General features: G+C 42.6%; 1 protein-coding gene across 3 annotated transcripts in view; it reads left to right on the top strand.

The window, feature by feature from the left end:
• Positions 1-14336, top strand: part of NCKAP1L (NCK associated protein 1 like) — a 53601-nt gene that overhangs the window by 20791 nt on the left and 18474 nt on the right. For all 3 annotated transcript variants that reach the window (XM_074374711.1, XM_074374710.1, XM_074374712.1), the window contains 15 exons: positions 709-799; positions 890-1027; positions 1848-1896; positions 1999-2155; positions 6001-6057; positions 6334-6430; positions 6971-7080; positions 7255-7387; positions 7783-7864; positions 8049-8107; positions 8321-8466; positions 9484-9616; positions 9899-10018; positions 12436-12581; positions 12966-13097. In XM_074374711.1, the coding sequence (XP_074230812.1) occupies positions 709-799; positions 890-1027; positions 1848-1896; positions 1999-2155; positions 6001-6057; positions 6334-6430; positions 6971-7080; positions 7255-7387; positions 7783-7864; positions 8049-8107; positions 8321-8466; positions 9484-9616; positions 9899-10018; positions 12436-12581; positions 12966-13097 (1650 nt within the window). The remainder of the gene's footprint in view (positions 1-708; positions 800-889; positions 1028-1847; positions 1897-1998; positions 2156-6000; positions 6058-6333; positions 6431-6970; positions 7081-7254; positions 7388-7782; positions 7865-8048; positions 8108-8320; positions 8467-9483; positions 9617-9898; positions 10019-12435; positions 12582-12965; positions 13098-14336) is intronic.

Genomic DNA, 14336 nt, shown 5'->3' with positions numbered 1-14336 from the left:
TAATCCTCGACTGGCTGCCACTCTGCTTTTCAGGTTATTGCAAAAGGCAAGGAAAATTCTTTTTAGTATTGGTAAGAATAATATTAGTAAGGTTAAAGCCATTAGAGGTAAGTAATATATGATAATACATTCAAAGTCAAATATAAATGGATTTTGGATTATCTACAATTCTTTGCCTTTCCATTAGTGCAAATAAAAGTATTTAGAGGCTGATAAAGTGAAGACCAGAGGGATCAGAATGGGCTGTGGCACATTGTTCTATGTATGATGTGTATTCCCATGCGCCTACATGAATACCTAGGCACGTGACTTACACATTCGCTTTGAATATATGTATAGTATATCCTTTTGGGTTGTATACAGTTTTAGGTCCAGCCATATTACTTGATTTATAACAAATTTGATTCATAACTTGGTTTATAACTAATCAACATGAATTTATAGAGTACGTATCATGTGTCAGACCCTATTTTGGGTGCTTATAAGGAAGAAACCTTCATGGACCGGCCCAAAATTATGTGGTCTACGATAGCTTAGAATACCTGGGCCTGGAATGGGTTATCTGTATATGTAACTCACAGTTTGGTATCTTTGAAGATGGAAGAGAAGGCCAGCCCTCGCGCACATCTTTATCCTATATGCAGACATGAACATTTACGTCATGTTTAAAGGACGGCTGTGACTTCTCTTTCTTATGCTTTCTTCCAGTGACCCCAGTTTTGCCCGTCTGGGACAGATGGTCTTGGAGTATGACCACCCTCTGAAGAAGCTGACAGAGGAGTTTGGGCCTCACACAAAGGCAAGTCTCTTGAGAGAGTGGAGAATTGCTCAGGTAGAAGTATGTTGTCCTCATCATTGACATTACAGATTCACTTGCTTTCCCCCACAGGCTGTGAGTGGAGCTCTCCTCTCTTTGCACTTCCTCTTTGTCCGAAGGAACCAGGGAGCTGAGCAGTGGCGCAGTGCCCAGCTTCTAAGTCTCATCAGCACCCCCGCAGCTATGATTAACCCTGCTGGCTCAGACACGGTGAGTTCCCTTTTCCTCATGTCAGTGGAAACATTCTCTTTCCAACGCCGTCTCTGTACAGAGTGCTTCTTCCCAGGAAATATCAGCCCTAGGAGCACTTTAGCTCTCTTCCAGGACATGCCTCTCAGTGGATCACCTCTTGTAGCTAAAAAAGTCATGGTTGGGTTCTAGTTTTTCTTTGGACCAGGATTAGTGTGTACCTGCCCATAGAAGGAATTTAATAAATGTTCATAGAATAAATGAATGGATGAAACTGAGTCATTAGGCACCTATTCAGCCCAGCAGGAACTTGAGCACAGATGTCAATTAATTAACAAGTGTTTTTATTCAACCAGTATTGACCGAAGGTTTTTATTTCAAAGAATTTATAGTCTAGTAGGGAAGATATGCCATGTAGTCATAAAAATAAAACTGATGGTACAAGATGAATGGGATGCACCAGAAGAGTGATTTATACCTTATGTGGTAAAAGAATCCTAAGGAGGAGGAGTCATGAGAGGATTCTGAGTATTGCTGTCCTGAACTCTTGAGGAGAAGTTATGTTAAACCTCTTGTTTGCCCTGACTTCCAGCCCAAAGTCCTTTTTTTTCTCTCTCTCAACTATATTCTTTTTGCTTCACTCTACTTCCAGTGCCTCACCTCTGTTATTATCAGGTTTCCCAGATATTGGCTTTTCAGAGTACCCTGATCCAGTCTGGTGAAATAAAAGTTGATTTTGATACTCAAATTCTCGCTTGACTGCCCTTGCTTTGACTGCCTTAGTCTTTGGCGTAGACCTAGTTAAATAACTGTTTAACCATCTCTACCTCTCTTTTCATAGATGGCCTGTGAGTACCTGTCTGTGGAAGTGATGGAGCGCTGGATTATCAGTAAGTTTTGTGGGATAAGGTGGGAACAGATACATATAGCAGCATGTTACATGGATATCAAGTTCTCAGAGTCTTCCTCTGCACTGTTTTACCCACCTCCAGTTGGGTTTCTTCTTTGTCATGGGTGCCTCAACTCCAATAGCCAGTGCCAGAAGCTGTGGAAGCTGTGTCTGCAGGGCTCCCTGTACATCACCCTCATCCGGGAGGATGTGCTGCAGGTGCACAAGGTCACCGAGGACCTGTTCAGCAGTTTGAAAGGGTGAGCCATGAGAGCCACACTAATCTTCGGGGATTTTTAGCCCCTCCTGACATCCTTTTCTAGTCTCCATAAGTGTCCCAAGTACGTGTGTGAAGGATTAATTCTGATTATTGAAGAAATATTTCTTGAATACATATTATTTACTAGGCACTTCCCTGGGTTTTAGGGATACATTAATTAATAAGATAATATAGAAGTTAAGATCATGGGCTCTGAAACCAGACTACCTGGGTTTGAATTCCAGCTCTACCACTTACTGGCAAGTGGCATCTTGGGCAAGTTATTTAACTTTTCCATGCCATGCCTCAATTTCCTTATCTAGAAATAATAATAGTACTTTCCTATGACCTACCTCATAGGGTTGTTATGAGGAATGAAAGAATAACTATAAAGCCCATAGAAAAGTACCTGGTACATTGTAAATGCTAGACATGTGCTTATTAAATAAAAAAAGACAGAGTCTCTGCTCTCAAAGAGCTTACATATTGGTGAAAAATAGGCAAACCGTTGTGATATAATAAGGGATTATGATGTTAAAATGAAAAATGCTACTAGCATTTAGAAGGATACTTAAACTGGCCTTGGAGGATCCGGAAAAACCTGGAGACAGATAGACCTGAAGAATTAAACGGGTGAAGTGTGTGTGTGTGAATGAAGATGGAAAGGCAAGGGAATTGCTTAAGGCAGAGGAAGATATTCTAGGCAGAGAAACTAACAAGATTTCAAGGCAAGAGGGAGCATGGCAAGTTCTAAGAAATTCATATAGCCTAGGTTACAAAAGTGGGGCTGTCTACGGAGACTGACTTGGAGAGGTAAGCTGGGGCCTTGTGTGTCCTGCCATGGAGTTTGAGCCTGCCCTAAAAAGGATAGGGAGGTCAATGAGTAATTTTAAATAGGGAAGTGGTAAGATCATATTTGCATTTTAGGAAAAAAATCACTCTGGCTGCAGGGAAGAAAAGAAGTTAGATGGAAAAAACTAGAGGCAGAGATTAATTGAGCAAATTAGGAGGAACTGAGGATGAAGTCAGAGTTTCTGGAATGGTCACTTGGTATTCCTGAAGATAGAGAACGTGTGATAAAAGCTAGTTTGTCAGGGAAAGGTGGTGAATTCAGTTTTGAGCAGATTGAATTTGAAGTGTTTGTAGAACACTGGAGATAGATGTGCATTAGACTTTTTACTTTGTGTTTCTGGAACTTAAGAGCAAGATCTGGATTCAGGTAAGATTGCTGAAATGGTAATTCAAGCCATGGGAGTAGGCGAGATTACTCACGGAGAACATGTAAAGTGAGAAGAGAGTGGGATAAAACCTCTGATGGGAACGCTGATGTTTAAGGGCTAGCAGAGGCAGAGAAATCAGTGAGAGGTGAAGAAGAGCAATACCAGAAGGCAAGGGAAGAAGACATACCAAGAAGGAAGGACCAGTTATCTATGTCAGATGATGTTGAGAGATCAGATACAATGAGGACTGGAAGATGTTCATTGAATTTGGCTCTACAGATGGTCTTAGTGCCCTTCTTGTGGACAACTTCAGGTGAGTGCTGAGGTTGAAACCTGGGTTGCATTGGGTTTAGGAGCAAATAGGAGGTAGGGAATTTAGTAAGTAACTCTTTGAGGAAGTTTGACTGTGAAGGGAAGAATAGAGAGAGAGCTATAGTGATGAGGAGGTGTGGGATTAAGGAAGGGGTCAAATATATTATTTTTTGTAGCTATAAAATGAACACCAGAAATGTAAAAAATACAAAGTGGAACTTGACTACGGTCTCACCTTGCAGAATAGTTTGCTGTATGTTTTCCAGATGCTTGTCTGTGTACATGTAAACATGTAAAAGTGTGCATATATTTTCAGCCTTATATAAGCAATGGATCCACATTCTACATTATATTCTGAAGTTTGCTTTTTTTTTTTAAACTTACTGTGTTTTGGATATCTTTGCATATCAGTCTATAGAGACTTACTATTTTTAACAGTCAAATAGTATTTCATTATGTTGTTGTAACATAATTTATTTACTCAGTCCACTGTTGATGGACATTTGAACTCTTTTCCTCACTTAAAAAAAAGGCCATTACAAATGATGTTGTAATGAACATCCTTAGACTTATATCTTTGTGAGCATTTCTTTTTCTTTCTTTCTTTTTTTTTTTGCTGGAGGCAAAGTAATTAGGTTTATTTATTTATTTATTTAGTTTTTAATGGAGGTACCTGGGATTGAACCCAGGACCTTGTGCATGCTAAGCATGTGCTCTACCACTGAGCTATACTCTCCCCCTCTTTGTGAACATTTCTAGAGGGTAAATTCTCAGAAGTGGGATTGCTGGGTAAAGGGTATGCATATTTCAAAGTGTAATAGCTCTTGCCCAATTGCTCTCCAAACAGATGTATTATCTATAGTGTATGAGAAAACTTATTCCTTATGCTCCCAACAACTGAGTATTATCATTAAAAAGTCATTTCCAGATTTAAGAGGAGTAATCCAAGACTAATAATTAGAAGTTACAGGAGGTAGATAGATAGAAATATATAGAAAAACGTCCTAATGATTACTACTTCTAAGGAATGGAAGGGATATTTGAAGGTGTTCAGTTCCCCTTCACTAACAATAACACTAACATATAAGATTTATAGTTTAGGGAGTTCTTTGACATAAAGATTTAATCTTTGTGTTACTTATACTGAAGTGTAAGTGTTAATATCTTTCTTCATAAATGAGAAAATGGAAGCTCAGTTTCAGTATCACTCAGTTAATAAGAGATGGAATTAGAAAATAATTCCAGATTTTTTGATTCTTAATCCTCTTGCTTTCCATTGTACCATGTAGAGGATGAAATAATTACCTACCAGGAATGCTGTGGAGTTGGATCCAGAGTTAATTAAGATACTTTCCAACTCTAATTGTTCTGATTTTGCGCTAAGCTCAATAAAGGGGTGGTTTGGAGAAGGGAAGTGAAAGGTTATAAATTCAACTAGTGTGGTGGCAACAGATGCAGGACAAGAGAAGACGTAGAGCACACAGAGCTGAAAGTAATGTGGGACTTTTGGATCACTAGCAGAAAGAAAGAAATATGGTCAGGAGAGTCAAATATTACAGGCAAACAAAAGACGTTGAAAAGGCCATCGAATCTGGTGATTCAAAAGTTCATGGTGACTTAGAGCAGTTTGCTTAGTATCCAAGGTTATATGGGCTTCCAGCATTAGTGAAAGGTGAGGTGGAAAAAAGTAGGGCTATCTCTCTGGAGGAGTTCAGTGATGTGGGAAAATGGACAAAGTTCATCAGATTGTCGGGGTCAAGCGAGGATCCTTTTAGAATAAGGGAGGTTTTGAACTTAAGTATTGGGAGAAGAGAATAAACCAGTGGAGAAGGAAAGTGACAAAGGAATAAGCTTAAATTCCAAGAGAAGGTGGCTGGGAGTGGGAGCCAGGGTAGAGCTGGAGTAGCTACTTCTACTAGAGAGCAGGGTCTGGGTCGTATTTATACGCCACTTCTTGTATTTTCCTCAAACCTGGAAGGACTTGGCTTGAAGGTGTCAAGGCAGGAGCACAGGACAAGACATCTAGTCCCAGCTTTGCCATTAAAACCCTGTGTGACCTTGGGCAAGTCACTGCTCTTCCCTAGGTATTGTTTTATTTGCCAGTTAATGACGGCAACTAGATAATCTCTTAAGTTCTCTGAGTCTCTTGTTGACAGGCCAGGGTGAAAAGGGGGATCTTTGGAAAGATCCTGGTGGTGAGTACTGCCCATGCTCCCCTCAGGCTGTAGTTGGGAATCTGTGAGGACTGGGGAGGTGGGACAAGGCCTCCAACTGGTGGTGTGGCCGACCTTGCTGTGCTTGTGTCAATCCGCAGGTATGGCAAGCGAGTGGCCGACATAAAGGAGAGCAAGGAACACGCGATCGCGAACAGGTAAAGGTAGGGAGTGAGCTCTCGAGAGGGGTTGGAGCAGCACTCTCTCCTGACCTGTGTTCTCACTCAGCCACCCCAGTTTCTCTCCAGCCTTATTGTCTCAACCCCAGAACTTGCTGCTGCCCCAGATCCTTGTGCTTCCTTACTGAGTCTAACTAGCACTGAGCCCTCCTTCTGGCTGACACCCATCCTAAATGCAGCTCTTCCGCACTGCCTTCGGAGGATTTTTAAGCCTAGGAGAGGCAGTATTCTCTAGTTTCCACTTTCTTTCTTCAGTGGCCAGTTTCATTCTCAACGACGCCAGTTTCTGAGGGTGGCTGTGAAAGAGCTGGAATCTGTGTTGACTGATGAGCCAGGACTGCTGGGTCCCAAGGCAAGAGAAAGAAATGCTGGGAGGGGGATGATGTCCAATGATAAAAGGCTCCTATATGGGAGGTGGCTTGGCATTCATGAGTTTTTGCATTTCTGAATTTTTGTGATCTATTTGTATTTGTATATGCTAATTCCCTTGAATCTTCTTGGAGTACCCTAAAGTTTTTGTATCTCTTTTTTGGGGCACTATTACAGTATATCATATGTTATAGCTATTTGTGTGCTTGTCTCATCCTGTATTTGAGAGTGAACTAATTGAAGACAGAGCTTGCTTTTTTTTTTTTAAAACACATACATACCTAGTAAATATTTCTAAAATTTAATTTGATAAGGGGATATTGACTGTGAGCCAATGTCAACATATATACATGTCTGGTTCTTGTCAGATAGTTTTTGGTGGGTTTTTGTGTTTAGCATTGGACAGTATTGTTGGTGTGGCTACACAATTGTATCCGTATGTATATTTTCTTGATAGTTTTCTCTGTGCTTTGAAATCCATTTTTAAAGTAGAAAATTCTCATAGTCCCTGTCCCCTCCTTAGGCCCTTTTTGCTTTCATGGCCCTGTCCTTCATTCGTGATGAGGTCACTTGGCTGGTTCGCCACACAGAAAATGTCACCAAGACAAAGACACCAGAGGACTATGCTGACTCGTTAGTACCTGGCGTGGTTAAGATTCTTGACCTTAGATGGACTGGGAAAAGGGATCGGGGGGGGGGGGCATGAAATGACCTCGGGAGGTTACGGTTTCTGCCCTGTTGTCACTGTCTTTGTCTCGGTACACATTTTCAGTCTCGTACATCTCTGTCTCATCCTTGACCTTGTAGGAGCATTGCAGAACTGCTTTTCTTGTTGGAAGAGATTCGGGCTCTGGTCCGAAGACACATCAAGGTGATACAGCAATACCACCTTCAGTACCTGGCCAGATTTGATGCTCTTGTGCTCAGTGACATCATTCAAGTATGTTTAATTGGTGATACTTTGGAAATTTCAGGGTGATTCCTGGTCATTTTTCCCTGAGGGCCACCCTGGCTGAATCTCATGCTCTGTAGATTGTGTATCAAAAAGCCCAATTTTCCCCTCTACATTTGTTTAAGAAAAAAAAGACTAATAATCTGAGCAGTTTTTCCCCAACTGAAGCTGCATAGAAATAGGAGAGAAAAATAAAGGGCGGTTGGGTGTTAGCATGGCAGGGAAGTAAGGAAGTTTCGTCTGTGTCTTGCAAGGCTCTTTCTCTCTATTCATGGCCCTTCGCAATTCTTTCTACCTTCATACACTGACTGAGACTTGTGGTCCTCGTTTCCCTCCTGGTGGAACTTATGCCCCCTTGACGGTAACCCCCCCTTCTCTTTTAGAACCTGTCTGTGTGTCCTGAGGAGGAGTCCATCATAATGTCCTCATTCGTCAGTACTCTCTCCTCTCTAAATCCCAAACAAGGTAACCGGAGGGAAATGGAGGAGGAAGAGTATATGTGAGGGTGAACATCTTGTTTTTTCTAGAAATATTGATCTCTCGAGCCAGGGAATGGGTCAAGATGACTCTGAAGAGCCTCTCGCATTCCATGCAGTTGGATAGAGGTACTGTTTTATTAGTTCCTTTTAAACTGCTATTTCTCTTACAGTTGATAATGGAGAGAAATTTGAATTTTCTGGACTGAGGCTGGACTGGTTCCGTCTACAGGTAGGTCTATTCCTGTTAATGGTCCCCCATTCTCAGGGTTTTTTCTCCCTCACGATCCCTTCTCCCTTTAACTCCTGAGCTCTGCTGTATGGAGTGACTCAACACTGAAAACTGCTGATTGGGCAGTACAAACCCCAGCCAGACTGTCTCAAGGCTGAGAGTCCTTTTCATTTATCTTGTGTTTCTCTACTCTTTCCCCAACCCCAACCGCAGGCATACACCAGTGTGGCTAAGGCTCCCCTGCATCTGCACGAGAACCCTGACTTAGCCAAGGTGATGAACCTCATTGTCTTTCACTCCCGGATGCTGGACTCAGTGGAGAACATGCTGGTGGAAACTTCTGACTTATCGATTTTCTGGTATGTTCTGACTCAGAGTTCTTTATCAATTGCTCTGATCTCTTGCCTGCCTCTGTGGAGGACTCTGATTCCCCTAGACGTGCAGGAAAGACTTGTTTTCTTTGAGATCTCCTGAAAGGCAGATGCTCAAACTCCACTGCTTCCTCATTCCAGCTTTTACCAAGTGATAGGAATTTGAAGTTGATTCCCTTTTGTGCCAGCTTCCATTAGGGAAGGCCGTTTGGACTTTACGCAGCCCTCCCTTCTCTGGGATAATTTGACTGTCTTTTCCTCATTGTTATCTTTGGAACCTTCTTCAGCTTCTTTTTATTCTTTGGACACAGTGACTTTAAAGAGACATGGAAAACTTGGAGATTTAGTGTAGAGAACTAAAAATAATTGGGAGGGCTGGGGAATAGGGCCTTTGGAGAATGCAAATTGGTTCATCTTGCTTAGGTATCATTTGGCATTTACTGAGTGACCACTGTTGTGTGTGCATAACTCTACCCTTTGAAGGATCCAACACACAGCAAGCTATGTTGGCTCGGCTCTCTGCAGTCAGCGTGGGTGGGGCGATACAGTCCCCACATGTGAAAAGGACATCAACATAATAATTGCAGATGTCAGAACGTGTAACAGGAGTGCATGATGTCAAGAGGATACAGGTTTAAGGAATGATCAGTATCCCGAAATTTATTTGAGAAAGTTTTCTGGAGCCTGAGTGTCAAATTTTGGGAGGACTGTAAATTAGTAGTACTTCTAAATGAGGGGGAAATGGCCCAAATCATGCAGAGGTTCTGAGGGAGGAATAGTTTGTGCAAGGAAAGGGAAGAAGATACCAGTAACCTGCCCTGGGGTTCAGTGAAAAGGTCTGAAAGGGTTGCGTTTCTTGGGTTCTTGTTTGCCTTAAGGGTAGGGAAATTGAAGAGGGAGGGATGAATATAAATAAATATTTGTTGAGGGAATGACTATTCTCTCCACCTCAAAGGGACCAGCTCATAAACCCTGGTTTTAAGTCTCCTTCCCCTTTTTCCTCAGCTTTCATCTCCGTACCTTTGAGAAGATGTTTGCTATGACCCTGGAGGAACCTGCCATGTTGCGTTATGCCATTGCCTTCCCCCTGATCTGTGCTCATTTTGTCCAGTGCACTCATGAGATGTGCCCAGAGGAGGCGAGTACCCTGAAATCCAAACCCTGTCATCTCTCTAATCACATCTTACTCTTCCAAAACACAATTCTGAGGGTTGATTTTGGTCCCAGGAAGGGTACAAACATAGATGTCTGATACAAGTCCCTAAATGTCTCAACTTTATGTAGAACGTATCCTCTCTCTGGGTCTCTTTCTTCTTCTGTAGGAGTGGGTGGCCCAGGCCAGGGGATCAGAGCAGTATTAAGAGGAAGAACTGGCTGTCTTGGTGATGACAGTTTCTTCCTTGGTTCCTCTTTCCCAAAGTACCCCCACCTGAAGAACCATGGCCTTCATCACTGCAACTCCTTCCTGGAAGAGTTGGCCAAGCAGACAGGCAACTGTGTCCTGGAGATCTGTGCTGAACAGCGAAACCTGAGCGAGCAGGTAGGCTCAGCCCTCTCTCTGTATCTGCCTCCCCTCTGCCATCCCTCAGTGTCTTCCCTCTACCTACTGTTGTCTTCCTCTTAAATGCCAAGTTCTCTGACCCTTTCAGGTAGGGCTGGGCTTTTGTGTACTTGAGTTGATGGCAAGCTTCTTTTCTAGTTGACTTTTTTTTTTTTGAGAAGTGGAGGTAATTAATTTTTTTTCCTTTGAAATTTATCTTTTGTGATGGATGTACTGGGGATTGAACCCAGAACCTCATGCATGCTAGGCATGCACTCTTACCACTGAGCTATATCCTACCCACTAGCAAGCTTCTTTTCTTAGTGTAGTCCTTTCAGTCTTTACTCCCTTAGCACTAGGGGTGTCTAAAAATACTCTTATTTAAACAGCTGCACTCCAACAAAATCTGTGCTCTCATTTGAAGAGTTCCAAGAGATGAGTTAACTTTCTAATTCACTTCCCCTCCCCTCTCTGCTCTGCGTGTACACACTTAGAACAGTGGTCCCCAGATCACCTGTCTTGTCTCACCTTTCTGTCCATCTGCACCCTGATCTGCGGCTGTCTGAACATTTTCAGGCGCCTCCTGTGTGTTTATCCTCAGGGCTTCTTTCTTGTCCTTGTCTGTTGTTTTCCCCTCCCCTCCCTTGTGGCTGACTCACAGCACCTGGTCATGATTAGCTCAACCTAAATTTACAGAAAATTTGAAAATGAGGAAATTGTTTTGCTGTTGCCCTGGAGTCTTTTAGGTTTCCTAGACTACCCACCCTTCCTGGGTTTGAGTCAGGCTTTGTAGCAACTTTGGTAGAAGGAGAGTCTGGTTGTGTGTGTGTGTGTGTGTGTGTGTGTATTATTATGTAATCTTTCCATTTTCTTGCATGTAAAATGGGGATAAAAATAGTTTCTTTATAGAAATATTATAAAGGTGAAATGAAATACAGTGTGTTAAATATTTGGTGTGCAAATCTCAATAGATGTTAACTGCTGTATTATTTGGTACTTACTGGTCACTAAGCCCTGTGCTGGGTTTGGGGGGTGGTCCCAGAAGGGAGGTACACTATCCCTGCCCTTGGGGAATATCCCAGTTTAAGGGAAAAAGGAGTACAAATAATATGTTTGAAAGAAATTTAATAATCAATGCAAAGAAGAAATGTAAACAAGTACGATTATGGGAATATTCATCACTCAGTTTGAATTCCTATTACATGCAGGGGACACAGCTAAAGATACTTGCTCAGTGCTGAAATCAGAATTGACTAAAACATGACGTGAGTGTGATTTTCACACACACCAGTACTTTTGCAAATGAGTATTGTCCCCTCCAAAGTTATTGTTTTGAATAAATGATTAGTGATGTTGCCATTACTGATGGAGTTACATTTTTCGGAACTACTTTTAGAATCTGCCATTTTTGCATCACTTCACAGTTGACACATCTTGCCCATCAAGGTAGACTTGATTTTTTTGGAAACAGTAAAAGTTTCGATTTAAAAAAATGAAGTATGACTATCGAGTAATAAAACGAGTTTTCTCATGGCTGTTATCCTGCTCTAAGAGTAATTCCAGATGAGGAATTTCCACACTTGCTCAGCCACCTTGGATTAAATGGAGGGAATTCCAAGGTGATAACCTTGAAGGAGATGCCTGAATATAGAATTCTATCTTATATTTTCTGTATGGCTAACTTGGGTATCTCAGTGACCAGAAGAGATGCAGGATTGATGTTTAACTAGCAAGAAATATGATATCTTATTTTAGAAAAAGAGAAGTGGAAAGAGAGTGCTGGCCACACTGAACTCTGAGTCTTTGCAGGGCTGAGGTGGTGTGGGTAACTGTCTCCATTGGACAGAATATGAAGAGATGTAGCAAGTGAGATGGGCAGTCCATACTGACAGAACCAAACTGTCTTTCCAGGTTGGAGGACCCCAGAAAGCACGACTGAGTGGGGCTCTTAGATCGTATTATCTTACTTGAATTTTTCCACTAGGGAAGACTCTCTCTCCTAGGAAGTGGGTAGAGGATTGATGATCTGATCCCTGAAGGACACTGCCGCCTTGAAACTTTGAGCCTAAACATGGGGAGATATTTAATGAAAAATGAAAGGGGTGAGCACATTCCAAATAGGCCCCCATTAGAGAAAGAGATGCATGGAAGGAAAGAGAAGAAAGGTGGAAAGAGAAGAGAACAGCAGTAAGGAAGCGTGGGGAGTGTATAGCTCAAGTGGTAGAGCACATGCTTAGCATACACAAGGTCCTGGGTTCAATCCCCAGCACCTCCTCTAAAAATAAACAAATAAATAAACTTAATTACTCCCCCCAAAAAAACAATAAGGGAGGACCTATTTATAGCTGTTAGATGGACTGCTTGGCAGTTTTAAGAACAAATCTGATTTCTCCATTTACTTGTGTTTGTTTCTAAAGCTTCTTCCTAAGCACTGTGCCACTACCATCAGCAAGGCCAAGAACAAGAAAACCATGAAGCAGAGGCAGACTCCCAGAAAAGGAGAGCCTGAGAGAGACAAGCCAGGAGCTGAGAGTCACCGGAAGAACCGCAGCATTGTCACCAAGTGAGGACTGGGGCCCCAGAGGGCCAGCCGGGACTACATCAAAGAAGGGAGAACAGGGAAGAGGGGAGGTGATGCAGCAAGAGTGCGGGAGCGGGGTGGGGAGTGGAGTGGGGAGTGCAGTGGGGAGTGGAGTGGGGAGTGCAGTGGGGAGTAGGGTGGGGAGTGCGGTGGGGAGCGGGGTGGGGAGTGGCAGAGGCGGAAAAGCACTTCAGCGTGTTCTACTTTGCCTTTGAAGTCAGCATCAGTGTGTACAGCTCTAGGCTGAGTTTTCCTACAAGATGGAAGGGGTCTAAGGGTCATGGGCCTGACAGATCCTTCCCAGATACTATCATGCAGTGCCAGACCTGTAATCGAGGCTCATTTTACTTTCTCAATTTTACCCAGCATGGACAAGCTGCACCTAAACTTGACGGAATTGGCACTGACAATGAATCACGTCCACAGCTTCTCTGTATTTGAACACACCATCTTCCCTTCTGAGTATCTCAGCAGCCATCTGGAGGCCAGACTCAACAGGTATCACTCTCTTCTTTGTCTTCTGTTTGCATAGTATGGTAGTTCTCAAAGTTAGGTTTCTTTGGATTCATCTTGGTGGTCATTCTGATGCAGTCAATCTGTCTAGATCCCAAACATCTCTATTAAAAGCAAATAAACAAAAGGAATCCCAAACCTCTACAGATGGTTTTGATGAACAACCAGAACTAATCATCACCAGTTTAGTAGAGCGAGTGGGGCCTTTGCAGTCAGCAGACCTGTGTTGACATTCTGGCCATTAGCTAAGACACTGGAGCAGGTTATCTCACCTGTTTGAGCCTTAGTTTCCCTTCCCTTTAAAGTAAAGATAGTGACATTTACCTTAGAATGAGAATTATCTGTAATTGAGAATTGGTAGAGAATTGAAGATAATAATGAATGACATATATAGGCCTCAACAAATAAATTTCCTTCCCTCCACTTTGCCCATCATTCCATTGCTTCCTAAAGTAGCAAGAACATTCCTTGTATTGGAATTGGGCACTATAGCCAGCAAATAGGGGAATGAAGAGAAGAATTATTATGAATAATCTCTTAGTCTTCCATGTTTCATTTGGAATATGTAGTATATTTACTCATTCATTCAACACATATTTATTGAACATATATTATGTGTCAGCAGCGTTCCAGGAGCTGTTGATATAGCAGTATACAAAATGAATAAACATCCCCGGCCCCGTAAAGCTTACCTGCTAGTGGGAGAGGGAGGGACAAACAAAAGAAGAGAGTAGGATGTATAGTAGGTTAGATAATGCTAAGTGCTTAGCAGGAAACAAAAGCAGGAAAAGTGGCGATGGTGAAGTTTTACTTAGGGTGGCCGGAAGACCCGCTCATGAAAGTGACATTTGAGTAAATTCCTGAAGGAACTGAGGAAGCCAAGTGTGTGACTATCTGGGGAAAGAACATTTTAGGCAAGTGTGAAGGCCCTGAGGTGGGAACATGCCTGGTGTGTTCGGGGAACTTGAAGGAGGCTAGCATGAGCCGGAGGGGGGCTGGTGGGACGTGAGGTCAGAGAGGTGGGAGGAGTGGCAGACTGACAGTTCAGGTGTTTCTGTGTCATTGGGAGGACTTTGGCTTTTATTCTGAGTGAGATGGGGAGCCGTGGCAGGGTTTGAGCAGAGCAGTAACACGATTTCGCTCAGTATTTCAGTAGGTTCACTCTGTCTGCACTAGAGGGGCAAGGACAGAAGTAGGGAGAACAGTTAAGAGTCTGTGTTGTGA

The sequence above is a fragment of the Camelus bactrianus genome, chromosome 12 (assembly GCF_048773025.1).
Source record: "Camelus bactrianus isolate YW-2024 breed Bactrian camel chromosome 12, ASM4877302v1, whole genome shotgun sequence".
Classification (NCBI taxonomy): domain Eukaryota; kingdom Metazoa; phylum Chordata; class Mammalia; order Artiodactyla; family Camelidae; genus Camelus; species Camelus bactrianus.
The sequence above is the reverse complement of the archived record's forward strand: the minus strand, read 5'-3'. Positions and strand labels throughout refer to the sequence as shown.